Source organism: Acomys minous, assembly GCF_964271855.1.
Source record: "Acomys minous genome assembly, chromosome: 10".
NCBI lineage: Eukaryota > Metazoa > Chordata > Mammalia > Rodentia > Muridae > Acomys > Acomys minous.
This window is the reverse complement of record NC_140491.1, coordinates 103799415-103826343: the sequence shown is the minus strand read 5'-3', so window position 1 is coordinate 103826343 and position 26929 is coordinate 103799415. Positions and strand designations below refer to the sequence as shown.

At 43.3% G+C, this 26929-nt stretch overlaps 1 protein-coding gene across 2 annotated transcripts in view; it reads right to left on the bottom strand.

Moving 5' to 3' along the window:
- CERS6 (ceramide synthase 6) overlaps positions 1–26929 on the bottom strand; it is a 261211-nt gene that overhangs the window by 56431 nt on the left and 177851 nt on the right. For both annotated transcript variants that reach the window (XM_084799434.1, XM_084799435.1), the window contains exons 5-6: positions 12116–12166; positions 8329–8421 (exon numbers count right to left, since the gene is read on the bottom strand). In XM_084799434.1, the coding sequence (XP_084655560.1) occupies positions 8329–8421; positions 12116–12166 (144 nt within the window). The remainder of the gene's footprint in view (positions 1–8328; positions 8422–12115; positions 12167–26929) is intronic.

Sequence of the window (26929 nt, the reverse complement as noted above, 5' to 3'; positions counted from 1 at the left end):
TTCCACACAGATCTCTGGCCACAGAGTATTTGGGGGGGGGGGCGAAGTAGGATGCATGTGTTTCTCTTCTTTCTAAACCCCCCATTTCCACCGACTACCTAGAAAGCGCCTAAGCACCGTCTAATTTGCCTCCTAATTTGTACGTGCTGAGGCTCTGACACCGTGCTGTGACTTCTCCCTAATGACTGCTCCACAGGGCAAGCACCACTCTGAGTTCTGTTCAGATGGGAGCTGAGGCACCGGGGATACCAATCTCTCCACAGTCACACTGTGACTGGGTGAGAGCCAGCTCCTAAGCCAGTTCTGCTGGGAGTGGTGCGCTGGCAGGTAACTGCCACACCCACAGGTTCTAAGGAACAAATGGAAAGATGACAGATGACTGTGAGGAGCAGGCAGAGCCAATGCTTCGGCAAACCCATCAAGTGAAGGACAAAAAGAACAAGGACTGCTCCTGGGAGACGACGAGGGCATCACGAGAGCCAGGCTCAAGGGGTGTGTGGCCTTAGGTTGGAGGCACAGTGTTTGCAGGGAGGTCAAAGCCTCGGCCATGAGCTTGTTGGTATTTAGGAGGATGGGGGCTGAAGGGAGTCATGACTCTAGACGGACAGTTAGAGCTAACAATGAGCCAAAGTGGAAGTTTTTCAGACTCTCTGGAACGACGTGAGAGGGACCTCATCACAGAGGAGGCTGAATCGCGACTTCCCAATTGAAGGGAACCTCCCAAGGAACAAGGGGACCCCCTGAGAGAGTCCCTCAACTGAGGACACAGAGTCTCAGGCTGCTGCGTGGGTGTGAGTCCTGAGGTGCAAGTCCCCACGTAATACAGCACCACTGAGCTCCTCTGTAGCTCACGGGATCCTGTCATCTTTGTTCACCATATGCAGAAGCGTCTGTGGTAACCCCAGTCATCTGACTCAAAGACCTAAAGAATAAGCTTCACTCTTAAAAAGGAAAGCAGATGCTGAGTTGGCAGAAAAAGCCAAAATCGCACAGATGCAACCCGTAAAACAATTCCTTTGCAGATTGTAGGATGGTATTGTTTCCCTATTATCTTGAATGCAGCTGTGGGTTCAGATACTTTGTTCTTTTTGGTGGGAGATAGTAGCTTATTTAAATGAGCCACCTTTTCTTCATATTATGAAGATGAGGGGGGGGATTTGAATCAGGACTCCATTCCTCTTGTCACATGCCTGCAGAAGACAGTGAGCGAGCGAGGGGCACCTTGCCAGCAAGCAGGAGCACTGAGGTTAGTGAGAGGGTCCGTCTCATCTCCACCCATCTGTAGGTGTTACCCAGTGAGAGCTAAGCTTTTTAAGAAGGGGAAGGACCACTTAATAGAGCAGCAAAACTCACACACCAGTGTCTCAGGCCACTTTAATGTTCCTAAGAAGCACTGAAGATGTAATGGTCAGCCTGGCAGAAATGATGACATTAGGAAAAGAGTTCCTTCTTTTAGCTACTAACACGTACTATTGAAACAATGTAAATTGAAAGTTTCCAGGAATCTCATGCTCAGAGAATGAGAAGGAGAAGGCTGAAGCCCAAAGCCAGCAGAAGAGGAACTCATCTCCTGGGAAGAGATTTCACATAGTTGAAGGAGAGACTGGGGCAAAGACAATGGTGGCTCAATGATGTGTGGACCACACCTTGACCACAATTGCTTAGCTGTGCATACTGCTGGCCCTCCAGTTAGATCAAAAACTTGTGCCAGGACCCTGAAGATAGACGTGTGTGGGGGTGTGTGTATGTACACACATGCATTCATGTGTGTAGTGTGGTGTGTGCCTGTGCGTGTTGGCCACATTGAATACATTTCCCTTTACTGTCACATCCAGCTTTTACATGTGTGCTGTGACCCGAACTCAGGTCCTCATGTTTGTGCAGTAAATCCTCTACCAACTGAGCCATCTCCCGGCACCTGCTGTTCACTATCAATCTGTCTCTGTAATTGGCCCATTGAAGACACAGGCCATGTTTGTCTCATTGGTGCTGCCACGGTGCAGGCTTTGACCCAAACAACTGGCTGCAAAGGATTTCAAGGAGGATGTGTTTAAGTGAGTTCTCAGAGTTCATCCCACAAGGGGTTAAAACTGAGAAGTTTTTTTTAAAAAAAAAAAGCACAACACACTTATTAATTTTAAATAAATTTCACTACCCACCAACAAATGCTTTTAATAATGGTAACTACAAAGTTTCAAAAATAAATAAAAGTGAAAATGACTGATGAGACAAGTGGCAGTTGTTCCACATGACGACAGAACTCTTTGGTGTCTGGCTTAATTCAAGAGAGCTGGAGTTCCACACATGCATGTGCTTTCAATGTGCTGTCAGACACTTTGGCTGAAGTACCTGACAGAAATCTAATATCACATAAATAATAGCCAAAAGAAGAGAGGCTCTTAATGGTCTCCTTGGATAGTTAACAGATACTCCTTGATACAATACCACATTTTGACAAGTCAGATGCTCTTAGAGCATCAGTGTGAGCCATCCTAGTGCATGGAGTCATCACCTAAGCTAATTGCTTCGCCTTCCACTTTGAAAGCTTGTTTCATTCATGCATGCGTGATTTCAGGACACCATTCATTACATATCTGGAAAACACCAGTTCACTTTGTTAGTGATTTTTTTAAAAGCCACTATTGCTTATTTAATATTTCCAATAATTTTAAGTTAGCACATGAAGTAACAGGCTTCGTTCTGGAATTTTCCACACACCTGTATCATTACAAATAAAGTCTTCAGGTGCTGAGAGGCTGCCAGGCTCTCACTGGTGGACCCAGATTTTCTAGACATCTAAGCTTTATTCAAAGCCTTAGGCTTTATCACTAATGAATGATGTCATTTAATGAATGCTTTTCTTTAATCAACTGGATGAGCTCACTCTGCGCACTTTTTAAAAAATGTCTACTGACCACACAAGGTAAAACTACATAACTTGTCAGCTATTTCTTTTCTTTTTTTTCCTTTTTTTTTTAAATTAAAAATGGAATTGTATGGGATGGGCAACTAGTTTAGTTTACAGTGCAAAGAACTAACTGTATGTGGTTTTTCTTGAGACAACGTTTTGTATTGCAGTGCAGCCATTCTCCGTGCCTACTTCGCATTCCATCATGCATTTGCGAGCAGAGATTTAATACTGTCTTTTAGTGTCTTGTCCACAGTGTTTGCAAGGGAAACTGCCCTTCTCCCTCTAGTAGGTAGACAGCCCTGGAGAGGACAGTGAGCACAGGAGCAGCCTGGTGCTGCAGCCAGCAGCTTTGCCCTTTGCTACCTCTGTGCAGTTTTCTGTGCACAGAGAAAGGCAAATGAGATTTCAGTGCCTCTGGGAAAACAGTTTTGCCTTTGTGGACCTCCTGTAAAAACCTTAGTGATTGCTAAGGACTCAGAGACCCCATCTTGAGACCTGCCGATGCTGATCAGTACTTTTTCAAACACAGTTCTAGGGAATTATAATTCACCATATTCTTCCTAGCTGCTCCCATAGGGATTAGCTAGGTTAGAGGGTTAAAATCAAAGCCCGGTCAAATCTCAGTGGTTTTGACAGAAGGTTTATTTCTTAACTAACGGCACACTTCCACTGGCAGGTGGAGGAAAGGGAGAAGAAGGAGTCTGCTTGCCAATCATTCAGGGGCTTAAGACTGAAGGAGCAGACCCATCTCAACTTGCATCAGTCGCCGTACAAGAAGGAAAGTGAACCCTCTTGAGGGCCTCATTGGAGCAATTAAATAGTGCAGGAACAATAGAAATCAATTACGTTCCCAGTCTACTGGTCTCAGCTGTGTGTGTGTGTGTGTGTGTGTGTGTGTGTGTGTGTGTGTGTGTGTGTGTGTGTGTAGTACAATTTCAGGCATGCCTGAGGGGGATGCAGGAAGGCCAATGTGAACTGAGCATTTCTGGGGTTGCCAGCAACCAGTTCAGTTCTGTGTGCTGCTTATTTACGCTTGCGACATTCCCACGGGGCAGGTTTCTGAGACTTCTTGTCTTTGCTCAGGGAACCAAGACACAGAAAGGCAAAGCAACCTCTTCAAGGTCACACTGGGAACTGTGCGGGACAGGCAAGGGGCCCTGGAGGCCTTGGTTGTCATTCTCACTTATACTGTTCTTAATGTTTTCGCCTAGTGGGAATTTAAAGGATTGTCCTTTATTGTAAGGTAGCCTTTTAAAAACAGTTTACCCTTGTGAATGTATGGTAGTTGCTTTTCAATTTTTCTTATTTGGAAAAGGAAAGGACTGCTCATGTTAACTTACTCCTTTTTTATGATTACTGTGTTAATTTTGACTGATTAAAAACGTTTAAATGTGTGAATACTAGTTTGGTTTGTTTTAGTTCTCGGCTTAGATTCGGTCAAATTTTGTTTATTATGTGCCAGTTACTGTTCTCATTTTTAACTCTTGAACGCGTTATTAATTTACTGTATATTACTTCAATTCAATCTATGGCACACTGGAAGATTGAAGAATGCATTTCCTTTTATTCTAAAGGAAGAATCTGGAACATGGGTAGGCTCCACGTGAGAGCTGACGCTCCACAGTCGTGGACGCAAGTTAGTGTCTACAAACAAATTACAAGGGAACCAAGCACGCCAGTCACAAAGTTTTTCTTTTCCTATATTTTATCACCAAATCTCTGTCAAGATCGTTTGCCAAGATGCAGCGCTCCTGCTAGAGCAAGAGAAAGCAGCAGGCGGATATGATCAGCCAGGACCTGGAGAGGCGCCAAGGATGCGTGCCTGAACATGGGGAGGGCCCATTGGCTGGAGGCCCAGGCCTCTGAGCCACACAGCAGCTTCGTTAAAAGCGACACACGGTTTAGACGTAAGCAAGCTGTTCTGGACCGAACAGACTATCTATTAGCCTGCCTTGTAAAAAATGTAGCTGTGCAGAAAAATGCTCACCGCGAACGGGTGCCAGAACACGGAATCGGAGCAGACAGCAAGCCCTGATGAGAGTAAGGCCTTCTAGTGTTGGGGACTAAGAAAATGCTTGATATTTTCGCTGGTGTCTTAACTATTTTTTTAATAAAAGAAAAATGTAAGGAAAAAAAGCAATGAAAATATCTCCGAAAAGGTTTGCACTCTTTTTTGTAGAATATATTTAAATTCTAGGCTCATTATATTTTTGCCAGACCCTTCCTTTAAAAGCAGTTTTCCTCATGGACCAAATGAGTGCTGACTTTGGGGATAATCAAGAGTTCATATTTTTTCTCAACACACAGAAAAGATGAAAGGCTCTCCCTTCTCTTTCAATCTCTAGATTCTTGGTAGAAAAAATAATGGTGAGGAAAGAAGACCTTTTGAATATCAAGATCATTTCAGAAAGATTCATAGAACAACTCAGTGGGGGAAAAATTGATTTCTAAATCTGAATGTGACAGCTAGAGCCTGTAATCCCAGCACCAGGAGGCAGGCTCAGGCAGGACGTCTGATAAAACGTCCCTTGTGTCAAAATAACAACAAAAGGCGTGCATGTAGGAGAGAGAAATGATTTATAAACTGACTGTAAGAAACTTAATCAAAGGGACGGGACACAAACACTTTCTTGCCGTTTATAAGTCCTGGCCTTTGAAACTCTCTGTGATTTACCAAGGGCTGGAGTCTTACTAATCTCTCCGAAGGACCTCACACACAGCAAACTTCCCAAAGCCGTTTTCACCCTCCAGTGCCCACAGTGCTTCCGCAGGCCCATCCCAAGATGAAGAAAGCGGGCTGATTTTAGATAGCTGAGTTAAAATCTCCACACAGGTGGAGAGTGGGCCTGGTAGCCAGTACACACCACAAATCACCAGTGGCTCGAAGAGCGGGTCTTCCTGGCGGGAGTGCCGTGCTGTCAGGGATGCTGAAGACCTACAGGGAACAGCCCGAGAGGTGGAAGGGGGCAGACTGGGGCTCCAGTGCCTAATGGCCAACAGCAACAAAGGGAAACAGTTTCCATATTAACACCTGTGCTAGCTAACAAACAGGTCTGGTGGTGGCCAAATACCCACTTTGTGTTCGGAAACCAGACTAAACCAGCTGCGCCAGGAATACACAAAACTACTCTAACCAAATAAAGAGAGAGGTGCCAAGCATTTTAATAGCTTGGGGGAAAAAAACCCATAAAAAAACCAAGCTCTGAACACTGACAATGCAGGGGCCTAGGTTCAATTCCACAGAACTCATGGTCAAATTATCGTTTTCACAAGTGTTTGCTATCTGATGTTTTAAATACACTAAAAAAAATAAAAAAATAAAAAAATAAGAAGCTATCTACTTCAATGTTTTAAAGAAATCTGCCTACCCAAATAAATGCCTATTTGGCTGGACAACAATTGAGATACGCTCACTGAAAGACTGGTTATAGGCACAGTGAGAAAGCTCATGCAAGTGGGCTTAGTGGCCTTTTGGAAGAGGATCATCTTCTAGGGCCAGGCTCTTAGAAGCAAAAGACAGCTACCTCCCTCTTCAGTTAATGTCGCTGACTGTGGACGGCACCGTAGGTTTCTCTAGGCAAAGGAAGAGCTAATAAACCAGGGAGGGGGGGGGGTAGGGGGCGCTACAAGAGGCTGTAAGAGGCTCCTGTCAGGAGCTTGGCAGGGCAGGGCAGGAGCGGTGAGTGTGTCTGCTCTCAGAGGGGACCTTGCTTGGCAACCCTGGACTCTAATTCATTCCCATGTCGCGTGACCTTGAGAGATTTACACTGATTCCCTCAGCATTAATTTTCTTAAGTAGAAAAAAAAAATAGAGAAAAGAATGTTGTACATCTCTATGCTGTATAAGTGTGACTTATGTGACGACCAGGGCAAATGAGCTACTGGAAAAGCAATAACAAAATGAGCTTACTATGGAACCTGGCTCGGGGGACATATTCAGTTTACACGGTCTGACTACCAAGAGTAAGGGACGCTCTTCACGTCACGGAGGCGACCCAGTGGGCGTACTGTCACTGAAGATTCTTTCACTGTTTCCAGAGTGCTTGGTAAAACGCATAAGGGAGCCACAGTGTGGGTGTTAACGAGTCAGCCGCCATGCCTAAGCTGGTCTTGATCGGACCATACACTTCTGATGCTTAGAAGGTAAATACTGATAAAAGTTAGGAAAGATGGGTTTTCTTCTTCTTCTTTTTCCTAGCCAGGCACTGCTGCTGGAAAGAGAAAGAGTCCCACCCTTGGGGGCACCTGCACCCATGTGAGTGCGTGTGCGCTCACACACACACACACACACACACACACACACACACACACACACACACAAGGTAAACGAATGTAAAAATTAGCTGTTTAAATTGTAGTAAACTGCCTTTCTCCTTTGCATTTAGATGGATGCCAGTAAGACCATGTTTAGGGGCCCACAGGAGTATGGGGATACTAAGAAGATGGCAGCCTAGCAAAGGTGAACAGTGAAAACCATAGTGTCCCCCTGAGGGGCTGGAAGGATGGGACCAGATGAGCGGATCCAATGCTCAGGTGTTCATGTGGACAGCCTCTCAGGACAAGCAAGTCCAGTGGAGCAGCGGGGCAAAGCAGAGCACGATTAACTTAGGAAAGTGGTTTCTGTGCTATAGTTTGACACTGGATAAGTGGTTCTCAACTCGTGGGTCGCGACCCCTTTGGCAACCCCCCCCTCTCCAAAAATATTTATATTATGATTCATAACAGTAGAAAAATTACAGCTATAAAGTAGCAACAATAATAATGTTATGGTTAGGGGTCACCACAACATGAGGAACTGTTCTAAGGGGTCACGACATTAGGAAGGTTGAGAACTACTGCACAGATATTCCCTTAATTGGAGACCTCATTCTGCTGATGGAGACACTGACTGACACTTCATTCTCTCTCTGAAGCTTTACATAAAATTTTTCTTCTTATTTAATCTGGGGACTCTGTGATATTTCTATGCACATATATGATATCTGACATGTATAGGAATAGGTAGGTATACATATTCATGCATGTATATGAATGTGTCTGTATAGGTATATATGTATATGTATATACACATACTCTGGTGTTTGAGGTAGAGTATTCTGTAGCCCAGGCTGGCCTCAGAGTCTGTCCCCACTATACTGCTAAGGTTCACCTAAACCTTGTGATTTTCCCATCCCCAACTTACAGAAGTACCTGGCTCTGGTGCTGTATTTTTGCATGGTTGATAAGGAACGCTGGGTTTGGAGGCAAGACTGGAGATGTGATGAGAAGAGACTAAAAGACAGCACAAGCAGACTGGGTTCCTAACAACACAGTCCTAGTGCTATCTCAGAGCTGCCAGAGCCCAGGGGATGCCTTCGACACTCCTCACCCACAGGGAGGGCCCTGAAATCAAGCCCATATGACGTCACAACTCTTACCTTCCTTTTGATATCGGTGAACTGGGAAACCATTAAAGACCAATAAAATGACAGCTCCAGGATATAATAATAGTGAAGGTCAGCAGTGAGTGGCTGAGGGGAAAAGAGAAAAAAGGGAAGATTAAGAGTTATTAGGAAACCCAATTTGTATCCCAAACGCCACAAGCTCACAGCTGACTGGTAACCCGGTCTTATGCTGAACACATGCAATTCTATTGTTACCTTGTGAGACAGCTGCACTCTCGAGGCCACCTATAGACTACAGCTTGATAGCATTCATTTTATCTCAAACCCAGAAAGCATTAACTAGCATGGCAGTTTGGGACACAGTTAATCACTGAGTACAGCAGCAGCGACAAGATCCCTTAGGCTACTGGGCACATGTCCTAACGCACGCACGCGCACACACAGGACAGCTGCTGTGAGAGTTCAAAGCACAGAACAAGGAACTCAGGTGGCAGGGATGCGTTCCATAACGCTCCATGAAGCATAGGTCAATTTCTTCATTGATCAAAAAGCTGTGTTTTTAGGAAATGGCCAATATATTGGAATATTGAAAAAATGATTCAAAGATATTTATTTAAAGATCAGAGGGACGGGAAGGCTGCAAACATACCGATCAGGCAGATGGCCAGGAAGTTTGAGATCAAAGTTAGGATTCATAGCTTATAGTAAAGTTACTTATAATGTGGTGGAGGAGGATGGGAGACAGTGCCTGTTCTGATTGCCCGAGAGGCTCAGAGAAGTAAAGTCAGCAAAGTGTATTTTACATATACACACATACACACACACACTCTCCATGAAAATGAAAGTTTTCTCAACACTTCAATGAGCTACATTTAATTGTTTTTATTGAGCTACAGTGAAGCGTCTTGGCTTATGGGAAAGAATTAAAGAAAAAACTCTGAAACTCTTCAAACATATTCATACCACTGTTCAGAAGGCAATACTTGGTACTCTAAAGGAAATTAATGTTCTATGCACCATATGACAATCATATCACAAGATGGCCCTAACTCACTCAGTACAGGCTTCAGGGAAAACTATGTCTCTCTCATATTTCTGATGAGATACAGTATAGGACAAGATATTAGATCAGAACTTCTGAACACTACCTGAAATGGAAGAGTACCACAGGCCATAAGCTGGTATCTCTAAAAACCCGTGTGTATGAAAGCTGATACCCAATGCGATGGAGGTTGCAGATTGGAGGACTGTTGGGCAGGAGTCAGACCATGAGAGGGTGCACTCATGGATGGATCTCTCACAAGGTGTTCTTGCAGAATTCTGTGATCAACTGGCTGAAGGAAGGATCAGTGCTCAGAGGCACCTTGAAAGAAAGAGATCTATTTCCCCCTGTCATGCCGCTTTAAGACTGAAAGGCATTAGCAAGGAAGGGCGGGTATTTGGGTAGATGCTGTGTGCCATGCAGGCTGGAGCCTCTGAGCCAAGGTCAGAGTTTGGCATGAGGTTCTCTGACTCCTGGCCTCACCATGAGGGGTCACAGGACAAGTCAGATCACATCTGGAAGTGAGGGTTCATGTGAGTGCATCGCAGTAGTCAGCGCTTGTCAGCGCTCTGCAGTTGGTGCAGCACTCTCATGACTCACTCCGAGCATCCTGAAATCTGTAAAATTGCCACTCTCACTCTACATCTAGATTATATAGCTGACAGAAAATTGCTATCAATTAGCTCAGGTTAGGAGGTTAAATCCAGGTCTCAGCGCTAGCGAGGCCCTTGCGTAAAGCTTCCTCTTCTTAGTGTATGCCCCTGTGATGAGCTGTACAAGGGTCAACTGCATATAACCCCCGTCTTACTTTGATCCTTAAAATACACACTCATATGAAGCCATTACATGTGTAACAAATGGGCACCCTCATATAAAAGAGGGAATGTGTGTTTCAAATGAAGTAGACTACTACTTTCCACCTAAAAATCCATTCAGTTACTTATGTAATATATGTGTTAAAGACATATCAAATATTTCACGAGCCTGTTCAATCTTGAAAAATGCACTTGAAGGCTTGAGACAGACTCTGGACTCTGCCTCTGTATATTTATATACATATGGATTATACAAAGTGCTACACTTGCATGCATGCTATTTAATTTCCTATGCCCCCTACACAGAGAAAGTCATTAATTTTTATTAGCATATGGCACTTGTCAAGGATAGCCACTGTTGCCATAGAGATCATGAATCCATCTTCAGCTTTGGGAGCACTGGGCTGAATTACTCAGTACTGGTCCATGAAGCTGGCATAGTAGAAGTCCATTCTTGACCTGTATCTACACAGATGGGGTATCTTTCTTTCCATCCTAATGATATTTTCCACTTTTAAATATAACTCTATCTCCTAGTCCCCCAGACTTTTTTTTTCATGCCAAATCTATCATTCTGTCTGTGAAACAGGCCAGAGCTCTGTTCTGGGCCACAGTCCTAGGAAGTCATCTCAAACCAAGCAAGTTCCCAGCTACAGTCAGAATGTGAAAGTTATTTTGGGCTACATTACAGTTAAAAACAAGATGAAGTGTTACATTCTATATGACATTTGTCTCAATGCCTTTCATGTTGCAGAATTTACCTTTTAAATATGGGGCACACATTGTAGCAGCTGCCATGCCCACATCCCAGTTAAAAGTTTCTAGAAGCCTTTAATGCCCTTTTTATAAGTAGAAATGTAGATATGCGTGGAGAGAGAAGTGCAGCTGGGCCTGAGACAACTGTGTAAGGTAATGAATGACTGGTTGCCCTTCCATCTTGCCTCAGACTCTAAAAGCTGTCTCAGGAACTCTCAAGCTTTCTCTAACTATGTCATGATGCCTATGCAAATTTTTTTCTAACCTAAATAAATTAAGGGATTCAAATGCAAGCTGGAATTCCGTCTCAATTCCTCCTGAGCCTTGGGGGAGTATCCAGTATCAGCCTCTACCAGTTGCAGCTCTGTAGATAGCAGAGATGGTATAGACCGTGTGTTCCGTATTAGCCCTATGCACACAGGAAGTCCAAATGCCTCCAAAACGCAATCTCAAGCTAAAGCACTGAAGGTGCTCGTTACACTACCTAGTTCCTTCTGCTTCCCTTGTAGGACACTTCCTGACTGCTTAGAAAATGCCCAGTCTTCCCTTTGATATCCAATATTAGTTGATCTAGGGATGGCGAGGACTTATGCTAATATTAATGAATTCATGGAGAGATTTGCAAGACCAGCAGAAGGCAGAGGTGGAAAACACCCCCTTTCAGGGCTATGATTCAGTTTCCACTTTCAAAGACAGTGCCTCCTTTTTTTAGTTACAGGAATAGTTCAGCCATGTGTAATGGCATTGGTGCACTTTTCTGCATTTGGAGAAGTGGTGCTTGATTTACGTCTTCAGCAGCCACTTCTAAGCTACAGAGTCAACAGAGCTCAGCAGGCCAGCTCCAGCACCACAGTGGAACACTCACATTCACTGTGGAGGAAACCCTGCACTGCCAGCAGGCCTTCAGGCCTTCCTCTGTCCTGAGAAACAGGGACCAGCTGCCCGTTAGAGAGGCTACATCCCGTTCTCCAACAAAAGAACCTTCCAGGTTTAGTCCATCTGCTAAAGCAACTAGACTTTGGCTATGCATTCCACTGAGAACAGAGAAGGCCCCGTCTTCACTAGGTTATGCTTGCCATTAATGAGCAGGCACAATAACAAAATTTAAGTGGCTACTCAACCTGCTGCAGCCTGGCCAACACAGGGAGTTGACCTAAGGAAGACCCCCTACGTCTGTCTGTCCACCCCAGAAGTCAGTCCTCCTTACCTGGTAAGGGTAGTTGTACCAGCAGTGTCTTGTATTCCACAGCCAAGGGGTCTGGAAAATAAAACAAAGAAGTAAACTTTACACTCCTTAGAATATTGTTAAAACAACAGGCCTCGCGCTGTACGTTCTCTCTTAAGCCTGGAGATTCAGATAGTCTCTTTATCACTCAGCTGTATTCCTGCAGTGAACCAGCCTCAGCAGCTGTGCCTCCAAGACCGGATGCAAACCACCCACCTCCCCTCCGGAAGAACATTGTTAGCACTGTGTACAATCTACCCTGGAAAGCCTAGGCCTCAACCTTTCCAAAGCCATTTTCCTTATGCCTTGACGGGGGTTCACTTATGTTTCACCTCAGCAGGATGATTCAGAGGAATCCCTGGGGTACCGTCCATCTTCCAGCTTGTGGTATAAGTTTTTCGGATAAATCACCCTTCATTTGATGGCAACTACTTGCCTTTTAGAAACGTATAATTAAAAAAAAATCTAAATAAATTCCAAAACCCATACTATCCAGACATGGATTGACATGAATTGGGACAGAGAGCAGAACCATCCAATGACATCACAATCAATGTTCTCACACTTTCCTATTAATGCTGTTGTTGTTGCTTTACTTTCCCCATCCATCATTAGCCATCAGCTCTGTAGTACACACCTCTGTACACTTGATGTGCCCATATTGCTCTTATAATTCATCTCCCTGATCATCACTTCTGGGCTACAGGGATGAAGATAATTAGTTTCTGGCAGCTGATACCAGGCCTTTCTATGCCTAATCCATTGTAGCGGTACTAACGCATATCAGCTCATTTAATCCTTACAACAGCTACTGATATTTGTCTTTTTTTTTTTTTTTTTTAGAAAGTAAACGCAGGTCCTGAGTCTAGAAAACCTTCCTGGGTCACATAGCTAAGTATTACCTAAAGTGCGATCAGACAGACTATGTGGTCCCCTGATGAAATGCAGCCACTGTGTCCCGTCTCTGAGTCTGATAAAACTGAACTGAAACATAGGGCCACCATATGCAGTAAAATGTCAAATGTTGACATCTTAGAAAATCCCGCTGAAGGGCGCTCTAGCAGGCCCAGGCATGGCAAACACAGGCTGAGCATGGCAAGCATGGAGCCAACACAGCTTTGCCATTTACCCTCTTCCCCTTGCTGAAAACAGTTAGATTTCATTCCTAAAGCTAACCCCCAAGGTCCATTCCCTTATTTGGCTACTGACTCCTTTCTAAGAAAAAAAATTCAACATTCAACGCTCAAAATTCATTACTTGGCTAATATGTCCAATCAAGATTTACCAACTTACCCTAGCACAGACTTCCCCCTTTTCTCCTTAAAAACCCACTCCTGAAAAAAAAACCACCACCACCAACAACAACAACAAAAACCAAACAAACCAAAAACCACCTGCTTGCTTGCTGCTGCTCTTGCTGCTGTCTGGGTGTGTCCTGTACTGACCCTGAGGGGGCCATCCTCCCTTACATCTGCAAGTCTCTGCGTTTCCTACTCATTTAACACCGTCTAGCTTTCTTCCCAGAGTTTTGCTGTTTCTGGGTTTCATTTGCTACTGGCCCAATCCCATTCTCACTGTGTAGTCCTGTTGTCCTCAATTTTCCAGGGGTCTGAGCTGTGTCTGTTTCCCTCATTTCTCTTATCTGTACCATATTTGCTGACTGGCAATGGGGCACGTGCTGGCTTCCATGAGCATGGTTTCTATTAGAGCACATATGTGAATGCTTGGTTCTTAGTTGGTGAAGGTGTTTTGGAAAGGACGGGGAGGCAGGTGTGGCTTGGAGAAGGTACGCCACTGGAGATTTGAGGTTTGAGAAGCTCATACCAGACTGAGGAGGCTCTCTCGGTCCCTCCCACCCTCCCTGGCTTTCTGCCTCCAACTTGTGGGACACAATGCAGACTCTTAGCTACTGCTCCAGCACCATGCCTGCCTGTCTGTCACTATACTTTCCTCTATAATGGTCATGGACTCACACTCTGAAATTGTAAATAATCCCCCAATCAAATGCCTTCACTTATAAGTGGCCTTGGTGTCTCTTCGTGACAATAGAAAATTAACTAAGACAGGCGAAAATGAAGATCAAATGAGATGAAGTATATAAAAATACATGTTCACTGAAGAAGATCCAGAAAACATAGAAAAGAATGAAAAAAAAAAACCAACTTAAATTCTCATCAGCATTAACATTTTTTTAATTATAGTATGTTTCTGCGTTTTTTTTCCTATGTGGTATAGATATAAATAATAGATTTATTCCTAAATATACATACATAAGCATGTTTTTTAAAAGTGTGGGCACAGCATAAAATCTATTTTAAAGTTCAGCACAATGTCATTTACTACTTTTATCTCTACAATTAACTGAAAATCCCCACGGGAAAATTATATCCTATGCACGTGTTTCCCTCAGCTTCAGCATCAGTGTACATCCAGACAGGTCAGCATGTCCTGAAAGCAAACATGAGGGCTAGACCAGGCCTGGAAGTGCTTTCAGGATATAGCAATCACAAGCCCCTAGGGCCCAGTGTGTCAGCCCCTCACTTTGGTCATCCCTTCCTGTCACAGGTGGGACAGCAGACACAGAAGAACCCAGCACCCAGGGCTTTTCTTCCTCTCTCAGCTTCTCAGCATATGTTTTATTCTAAAGCCAAAGCTTATCCCTGGAAGCACCGGATGCTCAGCATCTCGACCCGTGTCTTCTGTGGTCCTGGCGCCTGCTGCCCTCTGCAGAGGACCATGCGTCTATCTTACACTGATCTGCTGACATCCAAGGCAAGGGCAAAAGACTGGACCCTGTAAATATGACAGAGCCACTGGGGCCCCAGCTCCGCTGGCCAGCTGTTTACCTAACACTGTAACAGTAGGTGCTTTCGCAAGCATCACAGCATGAGATGAACATCACATTTCTATATGCCTGGTACTTTCCCCTAGATGTCACCTTATGCCCCCAAATGCTGTGAGATAGAGAGCACAGATGTCTTCCCCAACTTCTAGATTAAAGAGCAAAACAAAACAGAACTCCAAGGCAAAAGGTGATTCTCTTGTTATACAGGCTCAGCATCTCTTACCTTTAAATTCAAACCAGAAATGCCCCAAACCCCAAAACGGCAAGAATTTAACAACTATACAAACATTACAACACTCAAAAACAGCTGAAATCTGGAATAATCCTGGACTCCACATCTGGATATTCAGCCTATGGCTAGATACTGGCATATGATTCTGCAATTTGTAATAAGGTATTTTACACATAACTTTAAAAAAGGCTTATTTATTTTTATTTTTATGTGTTGTCCCCTCTGGGGAGGCCAGAAGACAGTGTCAGATCCTCTGAAGGTGAAGTCACAGACCACTGTTCACTGCCAAAGGGGTGGTGTGGTAAGGAACTGGGTGAGGTCATCTGCAAGTGCAAGCAAGTGGTCTTAACCGCTAGGCCATCTCTTCAGCCCCTCCATATAACTGTTTTAATTAAATTTGTCCCATGAGATGTTTTTTATTAATTCCTGTAATCAACCTCTCTGTTGACAAATGGAAAAGCCATGTTTTATTAAACAAAGCTCCAGTACCAGCTTCGTGCTACTCCCTTATGAGTCCAGCTACTCCCTTATTGTTCAGGCAGTCTCCAGAAACCCTTAGGATGATCCAGTTTCTCGCCATCGCTCTTGGTTACCACCTGAATTGGACGAGAAGACCCTGGCGCTGCAGATACCACTCATCTTGGTTACAACATTCAGAGAAATCAAGTTCGACTGAGATGAAATGCTTTCTCCCTACCAGGGAGGGAGCTTTCTTCATGCTGAGAGGTGCTTTGTGGGCTTCTTGGGGAGAGAGGGCATCGGTATTTTAACCCAGCCATGACCCTTACAAACTACAACAACAACCCACCAGACAAGCTATGCCTACTGCTGCAATGTAGTTCAACTGTTGTTGGATGTGAGGCCTGTTCTCTAGGAGGGAATTTCCATCTAGCACTGCAAACCTAGTCAAAAACTCTCAACTACAACAATGACTAGAACAGCAATATATCCTGAAAACTGTAATGTTGTGGTACTTATATCCTGGAGGTACTCAAGAGCCATCATATTGATGGTAAGACCCACTCAGTAGTAAGGGACTCATACCTAGTGTTATAAATCCAGCCTACCACCCATGGCTGATGAGGCTATGGGCCCTACAGAACTTCATGCTGTCACTTTCTTAAGTGAGTATAACTTCTAAATGCATGATTATATCCACAGATAAGTGTAGTAGCTCTTATCCCTCATCAAAGAAGCTTGATTTTTGCATCAGAGACCATTACAGAACTCCACAATGGGTCAAAATGCAGAGATCAATTAATTATGGGGCATCAGCCGCAAACAAACATTTACAACACAACCCTTATACCCAAGTTCAGGGAACGCTACAGAATAGGGTGCGGAAAGGCTATAGGAGGTCGAGGAGCAGGATGTCTCCTGAGAGACAGTGTCTTTCTATATGACAAGGAGGTCGAACCCATGAAATCTCAACAGTATGGTTGCCTAAACAAACTTGTACAATGACAACACCAGTCGACACCCCAGTGTGCACTAGGCCTCCCACCTAGATAAAGAGCTGCAAGCAATTAATGCGAGACCAAGATTTGGTCTTCTCCAAGGAGAAGTGTCACTCTCTAAACACATATACAGAGGAACTATACTAACGGGCCTTATCAGATTGTGTTCATAAACAAACAAGCACATATATGTTTGTAACAGCAATAATTAAAGAATAAAGAGCCATGAGAATGAGGACGGCCTGGGAGGAGTTAGAGGAAGGGAAATGAATAAAATACAATCTTCATATAAGAAGTTATCAATAAATACATTTTTAAAAAGGAAATAAGTTAGGAATAAGATTGGGTGGAAGGCAACTAGGGGGAGTTTGGGGGAGGTAGTGAAGGAAAAATATGATCAAAATACATTATTTTTAATGTATGAAGTTTTCAAAAAAGATATAAAAGATTTTTAAATGATCAAAAAAAATCTGAGAAGTTCAGTAAGTCCCAGTTTTTATTGTTTTGGTAGCTCAAGAGCAGCCTTTTCCTGCTTCACAGCCGTGTCAGCAGCCAGTGTTCTGGAGCACTGTACAGACTTGAGGGAACTTACGCACATTATCTCATTTAATCCCCCAGGAATCCGAGCAATACAGTTAGCAGGTGCTTGCCTTAAAGGATTCACAAAGGACTGTGAGCTCATCAGATCACTACAGTACAGATTGTGATTCAGTACATCTGCCTGAAAGGCGGGGGAGGGGGTCCTGCACTTCTGAAGCTACCAAGTGATAATAGGCACTGCCAGATCATAGCCCACACTTAGTAGTAAGGTGGTACAGGGGGGCAAAAAGGCGGGTTCTGAACAACCCACTGCTAGTTTCCGATTTGGCGTGGTTGAACTGAATTAGTTCTGATAGCCACTGGCAGCCACGAGCCTTTGCTGAGGACCGGTGGCTGGAGGCAGTGACTCTCACCCAACCCTCTCTTAAAATACCTAACCTCCAGCAGAAGGGCTGTGTGAGGAACTTCCATGCACCACTTTGAGATGCTGCTCCTAACAGTGAGTGGGGATGAGCAGGAAAAGGCTGCAGTGCCTTTAGCTTTGAGATGGGTATCCTACTGAGACTGGGGTCAGGGGCCCCCTGCTAGTCCTTGTTTGCTTACTTTTGGGCTGTCTGTGTAGGATAAAATAAATTCCCATCCTACTGCTCATAGCTGAGCTACTGTGATACACAGGTGCACCCCAGACACACACAGGGCGGCATAGCCCACATTTTAATATATGCACCAAGGTACCATCCTGGAGCCCACTTGGGAGATGGTACAGTCGCCAACGGGGAGCTACCCAGCCGGGCAGTAAAGAACAGTGAGTTGTAACTCAAGCCAACCTCCCCCTAGGTATTCTGGGAGTACAGAGAAGGGGCAATTTTTAAAAAAAAAAGTACCAGGCAGACATTTGGAATTTATTTCATGTTTTTGCGTATGTGGCTATCTATTACTTAGTAACACTGAGTGCTGTTACACTGAAAAGACCTTTCAAATCCAGTTTAATCCACAGAGAGCCCCTGGGCCGTGTACACTGAGGGCTCCATGTTTTCAGTCACTACTGAGATGCTTCGGCTTTACTGTCTCCATATTTGTATTGGCCAACAGACAGTGCATTAACACTTAAAACATTTTCTTTTTAATCTACTAGGAAGTGATTTGTGTTTTCACCCTGAATTGATATGCTGACGTTTTTAACATGCAACATCACTATATTGGAGACATAGCCTTTATATATTTTCCTTCCTTTTTTTTTTTTTCACACACATTCTCAGAAGAGAGAGCATGTGGAGAATTCAGTAGAAGGTGGCCATCTGCACGCTGTCTGGTGAGGGCCCACTTCCCTCAGTACTGCCTGCCAGACATTCATTATGAGCTCTCTGCCTCCAGGACAGCGAGGAGTACATTTCAGGCAGCCAGTGTATTTGGTTACAGCCATCTATGCTAACAAAGCATTATAAGACCACACTTCCCAAATGATGTTTACCAGCTACTAAATTACAAACCAGTGGATTTCATTTTAAGATGACTTATAATGTATCTTATTAAGACCAAGGTTACATCTTAGTGGATGAAAAATTACCTTTAACACCCTCAACCTAAACCACAAAGTACAATGGGATTTTTCATTACATTATGCACATCTGCTCAGAGACAGCCACTCAACAGCAAGCACCTCCATCAATAATACAGAGTCCCAGGGGAGGCATCTGTGGCTCTTTTCACCCCAACAAATCCAATCCCAGCAGCAGGATAGACCCTTGGGCACTGCTGGGGCTCAGTTTACACTGAAGAGAGAAGAGATGTTAAACAACCAGAGAAAAGAATATATTAGGCACAGGTTTAATGATTAAATAAAAATATAAACACACACACACACACACACACATATATATAAAAGCATATATACATACGTACACACACATATACATGTTTTTTAAAAAAGGACTGAATACCTAAATCTCAGGGAATAGTAGTCTCTTTTAAAAATATTGTTTTGACTTAACAGAGACCATGAATTATATGAAGTACTTTTCATGGTGCTTTATCAAATTCGTGAAAAGTATGTGCTTTGTACCCAAAGTCAGCATCTTAGAGGCAACATTTCAGTTCTCTTCTCTATCATGATAGCCTATGACCATATAGTGGGGGAGGAGGTCCCCCTTGGTCATAGACCTAGGAGAAGGGAATAGAGTGAAAGCGGAAGGGAGGGAGGAATGGGAGGATACAAGTGATGGGATAACAACTGAGTTGTAATCTGAATAAATTAATAAAAATAAAAGAAAAGAAAAAGAAAAAGAAAAAAATCTCTCTTCTGCCCAGGCATAGTGATGCACACCTTTGACACCAGAACTTGAGAGGCAGAGGGATCTCTTTGAGTCTTCAGCTAGCTTTGTCTACATAATGAGTTCCAGGATAGCCAGAGCCACATAGTTGAGACCCGCTCTCAAAAAACACAAAACAAACAAACACAACTCCCTCTGGCTTCCACAGGACCAAAGGAAGACAGGCTAAAACCGTACTGCTCTCTGCACAGCTTAGGCAAGAAGTGTGTGGCTCTCAGGACTACGTGTGGGAATGCTAAAAAGGTCTCCCTGCATTAACACACAGGAGTAATGCTGCACAAGTGCTGCAATTCCTTTTACCAAATCTTCTTCTGCAAACAGTCCGGCCAAGCAACATTTCAATCGTATACTTTTGCTTGTATGCAGGACTTACTGTCAAAGGCAGACATAAGAAATACACTTCCACATTGGCAGTGAATTTATACTAGAAAAATCACTCTTTGTTCGTGCTGAGTTCAAGCTTCAAGTCCCACATGATATTTTCCCTTTTCAATTTAGTCTGAGGGAAGAAACAATACCGTGTTTTGCTTTCTCTGAAAGCTTGGCATATTTCCTCAAGACATGAGAATGGCGTCGCCTCTTGTGCCATTCACCTTGGGTTTGGGAAGTTGCCACCTAACCCTGATGCTCAGTTACACTCACCGTGCCTGTCTTTCAACATCTCTGTATCTCTCCTTTCACCTGTGTGCATGATTAACATCTATATTACACAAGCTCTGAAAATCTTCATAAACACTCAGCTGTATATTTTATCATAAATGTTATCAATTCAGGATAACAATCTAGAGTTTATTATAATTTAAAACAGAATAAAAAGATGCATTTCATGTTTTGTGATTTTTTTAAAACCACCATTTAAAGGTTTACTCATTTATTTTATGTATAAGAGTGCTCTGTTTTCATGCACACCAGAAGAGGGAATCAGGTTACATTACAGAGGGTTGTGAGACACCATGTAGTAGGTGGGAACTGAACTCAGGACTTCCAGAAGATCAGCCAGTGCTCCTAACTGCTGAGCTATCTCTCTAGGCCATGCTCATGTTTTGTGATCTTTAAAAAGATGCAAACAAATTGTATGTAATTGCCGTTCATCCTAAAGATGATGCTTGTCAGCTAGTCAGTAGCCTGGAACTCTCAGCTGCAGGTAAAAGACCTCCCTTTCTCATTTCCTGGGCCTGGAGATGCGTGACTATAAATCTACAAAGTGAAATGGGAGCTTCTCCCTGGAGGCTCATGGCATCTGCACTAGCCTTGAGAGTTCTTGTGATGGGAAGATGCAATTTGGACTTGACCCCCATGATAGCATATGCCTTTCATATTGATCAGGCTTTAAAAGGGATGCTGACCTTCTATGTCTGGTCTTGCATGTGCCTTCAGCACATTTTTGCAATCAATTTTGAAAGTAATCTGAAGATCTGCCAAGCATCCATAAGTAGGAGACTCCTAGATGGGCCCTGGTCCTGAGGCCACGTGGCCTTTATGAAGATTTTGTCAGAGAAGAAAGATGAGGGAATGTGAGTGGTGTTCCTTTCAGCCAGTAGACCTCAACTGACCCGCCTAAAAGTCATAGGGCATGCTGGCCGTGGTCCTCATAAATCTGCATGTCAGGTCACTTCCACTGGTACTGATGTGGACGCTTCTCTATGCAACAACCAGTAAAAACCCAGATGAACTAATCAGGTCCATGTTTAGAAGAAGAAACAGGGAGAAGCAGACTGGACAAAGGAGAAAGAATACGAAGCATCCAGAGCAATGGTCCTCAACCTTCCTAAGGCTGCCGCCCTTTAATACAATTCCTCATGCTGTGGTGACTCCCACTACACAATTATTTTCATTACTACTTAATAACTATAATTTTGCTACTGTTATGAATCGTAATGTAAATATCTGATATACGGATGGTCTTAGGTGACCCCCGTGAAAGGATCATTTGACTCCTAAAGGGACAGCAACACCCAGGTTAAGGACTGCTGCTCTCAAGGGAGGAGAAAACGGTGAAGATGCCAACACAAGGGACAGCAGATATACAGGATAAAAATAAATTTTGAATTAAGCCAACAAGAATAGCTATTAAGAAGCATAAATGAGTTGAAACATGATGTTAGAACAACGTATAACACGTAGCAAAGGACTGATAGCCCTAATGTGTAATAGGATCATACACTGACTAAGATACTTAAACATACAATGAAAAAAATGAAGCAAATATACAAACATGCAACATTTAAATAAAACATGTTTATGCCTTAATATTAAAAACTATGGAAGAAAACTGGACAGAATTTTTATTTCTTTGCAGTGCCCGACACATATTTAACAAGGTTAATATCAAAGATTCATCAGTGCAAAGAAAAACCAATAGTCTGCAAATATATATCAAGAGCCTTAAAAATGTGCACATCCTTGACCTAGCATTTAATACATATATATCCCACAAAACATTGGGCCTCTTTGTAAAGGCGTCTGGTACATAAATATCTAATACAATTCTTTGTTGAACAACAAAAGATTGGAATAAATATAATTATCCATAGTGTGAGGCTGAGATTTTTCTGAGTTTGGCCTCCTTTGAAAGCAGATGCTGGGATGAAGAATTGGATAGAGATGACGGATGAGGGAGGAAACGTGATACAGTTTGCAGAAATGGGCTGATTACTGCTGCAGGAAGCAGCAGCTGGATCCCACTGGAAGTCCCCGCAGCTCTCCCTCAGAGGCAGGCAGTAACAGTTCCAAATCAGAACACCTGTGACATGCCCGCCCCTCCCTTCCTCTACTGGCTGAAAGCTGCAGTGTTAATGTCTCCATTTTTATAGCATGCACCTTCCTGAGTCTGACTGATCTTCACCTCTCTGGAGAAAGTAGAGTTGGGAAGGTGGAGCAGCTGGAATGTCATGTGGGACACCATCAAGGATGCATGGAGCTGTTTACCCCAGCTGTGCTAACATCATGTGCGCCAAGGAGGATTAGTAGAACAGGTATATTTTATGTAAAAGCCAGATCCTGAGAAGAGTATACAACACAGTTAAAATACAGAGCATACCCTCTATTTGTTCAATATCCACAAAGAATCGATTCCGTGACCCCCTTGCAGATACTGGCATCTGGGGCTGCTCAGCCCTTTATATAAACTGGGGTAGCACTTGTTTTCATACTGGCATGTGTACTCTCACATAGTTTAATGCTTCTTTAGACAAAGCATAATATCTAACCCAATGGAAAATGCTCTGTGAATAAGTGTTTTAATCTAGTGTTCCAAAGAATGTAGCTGTTCAGGACATGGGCAGTTCTACATTATTTTAGTAATAGTTGGTTGGATCTTTGGCTTTAGTGACTGTAGATATGAAGAAGGAACTATATTCTACACACACATACACACACACACACACACACACACACACACACACACACACACACCTTAAAAACTCGCAACTTACTAGTTACCTCTAAGTAGTGATTTTCTCATGTGATTTTTTTGTTGGTATATCAATATTAAATTATACACGTTACCATATCTATTCATCTTCTGCAGTGAACAAGTTTTATTTGAATAGAGTAAGTCCAGCCTATTAAGTTTCAGTGGTCCTATAAAGGACATTTGATCTATATTTATAAGCACCACTAAGAGATTAATAATATACTGCCACCCTCAAATTATCCAATAATCGCAATTAACTTTCAATTTAAAGCTAGAACAGGAAATAGCTGCCTTTGGAGTTCTTCAGTGATTATAGGGTTATTTCAAGTATAAGCATATTATTAATAATTTAATTCTAAGTTCTCAGAATGGGAATTTAGTAGAATGGGAGACTATTGTTTCCTCTTTTTATTTAATTAATTTATTCAGATTACCTCTCAATTGTTTTCCCCTCACTTGTAACCTCTTGTTCCTCCCTCCCTCCGGCTTTCACCCTATTCCCCTCCCCTGGGTCTGTGACTGAAGGGAAGCTCCTCCTGAGCAAATTTTATAACGCCTTACATTCATTCTTGTGCCCAAAGATCCTCACCAGGCCCTTCCTTACTCTTAAACCACCACCTAGGCCCTGGCGTCTCTGTGCTGTCCCAGTGCCCTCTGTATTCATGCCATCTTTCACGGGTTGAATTAGTCACCCCGGTAGGCTTCAAGACACCACACACAAGCTCTCTACCTTTGGAGAATCTTGCCATCTCCCAGGCAACCAAAACACGTGGCATCATAGATTATAGCCGCTACAAATACAAGATGGAGAAGAGTGGTACACAGGAGGAGGATAGTAACCCAGCTTCGGAGGCTGCAGGGGGAGGGAAGGCTCCACTGGAAAGTGTCATATGGTTGGAGGCAGTAGACCCGTGAAAGACAGTCACTAGATAGATGAGAGGAATTTCCAGAGAAAATAAAATATTTCCTTGTCTTTTGAAGATGGATCATAGCTACAACATTTATTCTATCCATCCACTCCCATACTTTACTCTCCAGAGAGGAAAAAAAAAATTAGCACCCTGTTCCCACTTCTGACTGAGCGGGTAGACGATATCTTGCCACTCTAGACTCTGGCTGGCTTCGGTGTCCACTGTGACCATGCAAGAAAATCCACTCTTCACGTGTCTACCGATCTCTCCAGGCCATGGTTCTTGGTTGGAGCGGCCTAGCCACCACTTACCACAGAGCCCCTGTCTTCTAAGCTCCGGTGTCTTGGCTTTCTGCCTCTGGAATGTTTCCTGGGGCCCCCGTGGAGGTCTTCTCTTCTAGTAAACTCCAGCTCCTTCTCAAAGCTTAATCCTCACATTAGTTTTCAGTTAGAAAAAGGGCCTCTAATACATGTTTTGAGGGGCAGGTTCTCTGGTATTGGTTGCCTCACTGTCAAGTTGTTGAGGAGACGTCTAAGGACGTAGGAGCAGCAGGCTCTGAGCCATTGCTCCTAAGTGACAGCCACACGAGTCAACAGGAAGAGGCAGGTGAAAAACAAATTGATATTAAGAGACCCGGTCTTGATGCCAGGCACAGTTGTCACTACAGGCTGTGCTGTGTGAGATGCCCACGGAAAACCTCACAAAAGCTATAAAGAAAACGGACCCAAGCGACAGGACCCAAGCAAACCTCCCTCAATCATGTTCTAGATGTGGGAGACTGCCTGCACAATACTCTCAAATCAAATACTTTACCAGAAGAGGGGACATTTAGTTTTGCATCCCCATAAGCACAGCGGCACGGTCCTACTTTACTAAATTAGGCTTCTCGGGAGTCTAGATTTCTTCATTTATATTTCTTCAAATAAGACAACATATCACAACTGACTAACTGTAGAAACAGCAATAGAAATCTAGTTGATCAGTACTAAAGAAGAATGCCACAAAAACCATCCAAATTTTTTTTTTAATTTTAGAAAAGTTGTTTTTAAAAATGTTATTTGTGTTAAATGTAAAGCATTAATTTTTGTTAATTTTAAAGATTGTTTTTAACTTAAAGACTTTAAAAAAAGTTAAAATGTCCTTCAGACTTAATTTCTAGTAAAGAAATTTTTAAGAGAGATTACAGTGTTTAGTGCCAATAATATAAAGAAGGCTCTTTAAGATTCTATATAGCTGTTCCATGTTGTTAAACAGAAGGGTTCCAAACCTGGCAGTTTTCCAACTACTGCTCTGAGGCTGGCAAAACAAGTAGAAAACGACTCGGGTCTCTGACAACCATGAGAGACAGAGATGTCCTAGGACACTCCCAGCGGGGTGTCTGCACAAGGTTTAGATGCACATCTTTGTCTTTCAAGCCACTGTGCTGCTGGGGTTCCTCTTTACCTGACCATGTGACCATGGGAGACATACCTGGCAGCAAATACATCCATCTGCAAGAGCCCTTGTTCCCAACTAAAGAGACCTGAGCTATTCAAATAAATGCCATTTACCATATGTAAGGTCCCATCAATAGTATCTGGCACCAGGTGGGTGGTGCATGCCTGTAATCCCAGGTAGGCAGATCTCTGTGATTTTGAGGTCTATAAAGCGAGTCCAGGACAACCAAGGCTACACAGAGAAGCCAAATCAAACAGACAAACAAAAAATATCTGGCACTCAGCTTGATCCATCCCTCCCCCAACCTTCTCGAACAAAAGCTAGAGTCAACCCAGTCAGATAAGAGTGGAAGAGGACTGTTTTAGTTGAGATCACAAGGTAGAACACATTAGATGATCTTTAGCTGTAGGAGAGAATGAGGATTGGCCTTTGGGCTGTTCAGCCTAAATGACCATCAAGCTTTTTCACAGATTATCATTGCTTTCCTTTACATAATTGTTACCTTGAGCTAAGTCCTACATACATAAAAATCACCTTCTTAAGGTACACTTCAAAGAGACTGAATTAAAAGAGAGTGAAAAGCCACTTGTTCCACGTTCATTCCTCAAAATATAGAGCACTAAACCTGACTTTTCATGCATGTGAAATTTCAATCACTTTCAAAAAATGTTGGTTTGTCACCATGCCGTGTAGCATGCCAAATCAGGCTGAGTCATGGATTCACACCTATTAGGAATAAACAGGTCTATATTCCCTAAATTCATATCCTAGAAGAAACTACCAAAAGGTCTCTGTCTAGAAATGGCCATGGCGGCCATGGAAGGATGTATTTTATATGGGTGGACATTAAGGGCAGTTGTATCATGACATCATTATCTGGGAATGCTACTGGGAAATATAAAGTCCACACAACTAGCACATACAGTGTTAATTTGCTGAGTAGAGAATCTGATGAAGGTAGAGAAAGGTGAAAGTGGGGGTGGAGGGGTGGATGGCCACTCCCTAAGCTCCTCCTAGCTCTGCAATCACAGGAAGAGCACATGACAAAGTAGAGGGGCAGAAGGGTGTAGGAGCCCTGTTTCCCTGGTTTGGCCTGCCTTAGCTAGCCGATGACACTGTTAGTCAACTTACCCATCAGGCTGCTCATCTGTGAAGCAAGGAGTTGCCTCCAGACATTTCTAAGATCTTATCTAATCCTGCATTTCACAGGCCTCCCCCACACCCCTACCCCCCCACCTTCGCCTGCCCCCCCACCCCCCACTGCCCAACCTCTGTTTACTGCTCTAGTAGACAACATGAACCTGGGTGAGCAAGGCCTAAAAATGAAGTGGACTAAAGTCTCATGCAATAGCCAACTTTATTCAGAGCTTTTTATCCAAGTCAAATGTACAATAAGCCCCATGTGGCAAAACAAACAAACAAACAAACAAACAACAATAACAAAACCCACCATTTTTTTAAAACCAAATAACAATATAAACAGCCAGTTGTAATGAATAATCGGAAGTAAACTCATTGCTGTCTGCTACACCTGGGAGAGACACAAGAACACATCCCAAGAACAATTTTGTGTTTTGAAGAAACTGAGGTCACAAGACTTTTGCCTTGTTTTCTCACAAGCACTCAGAT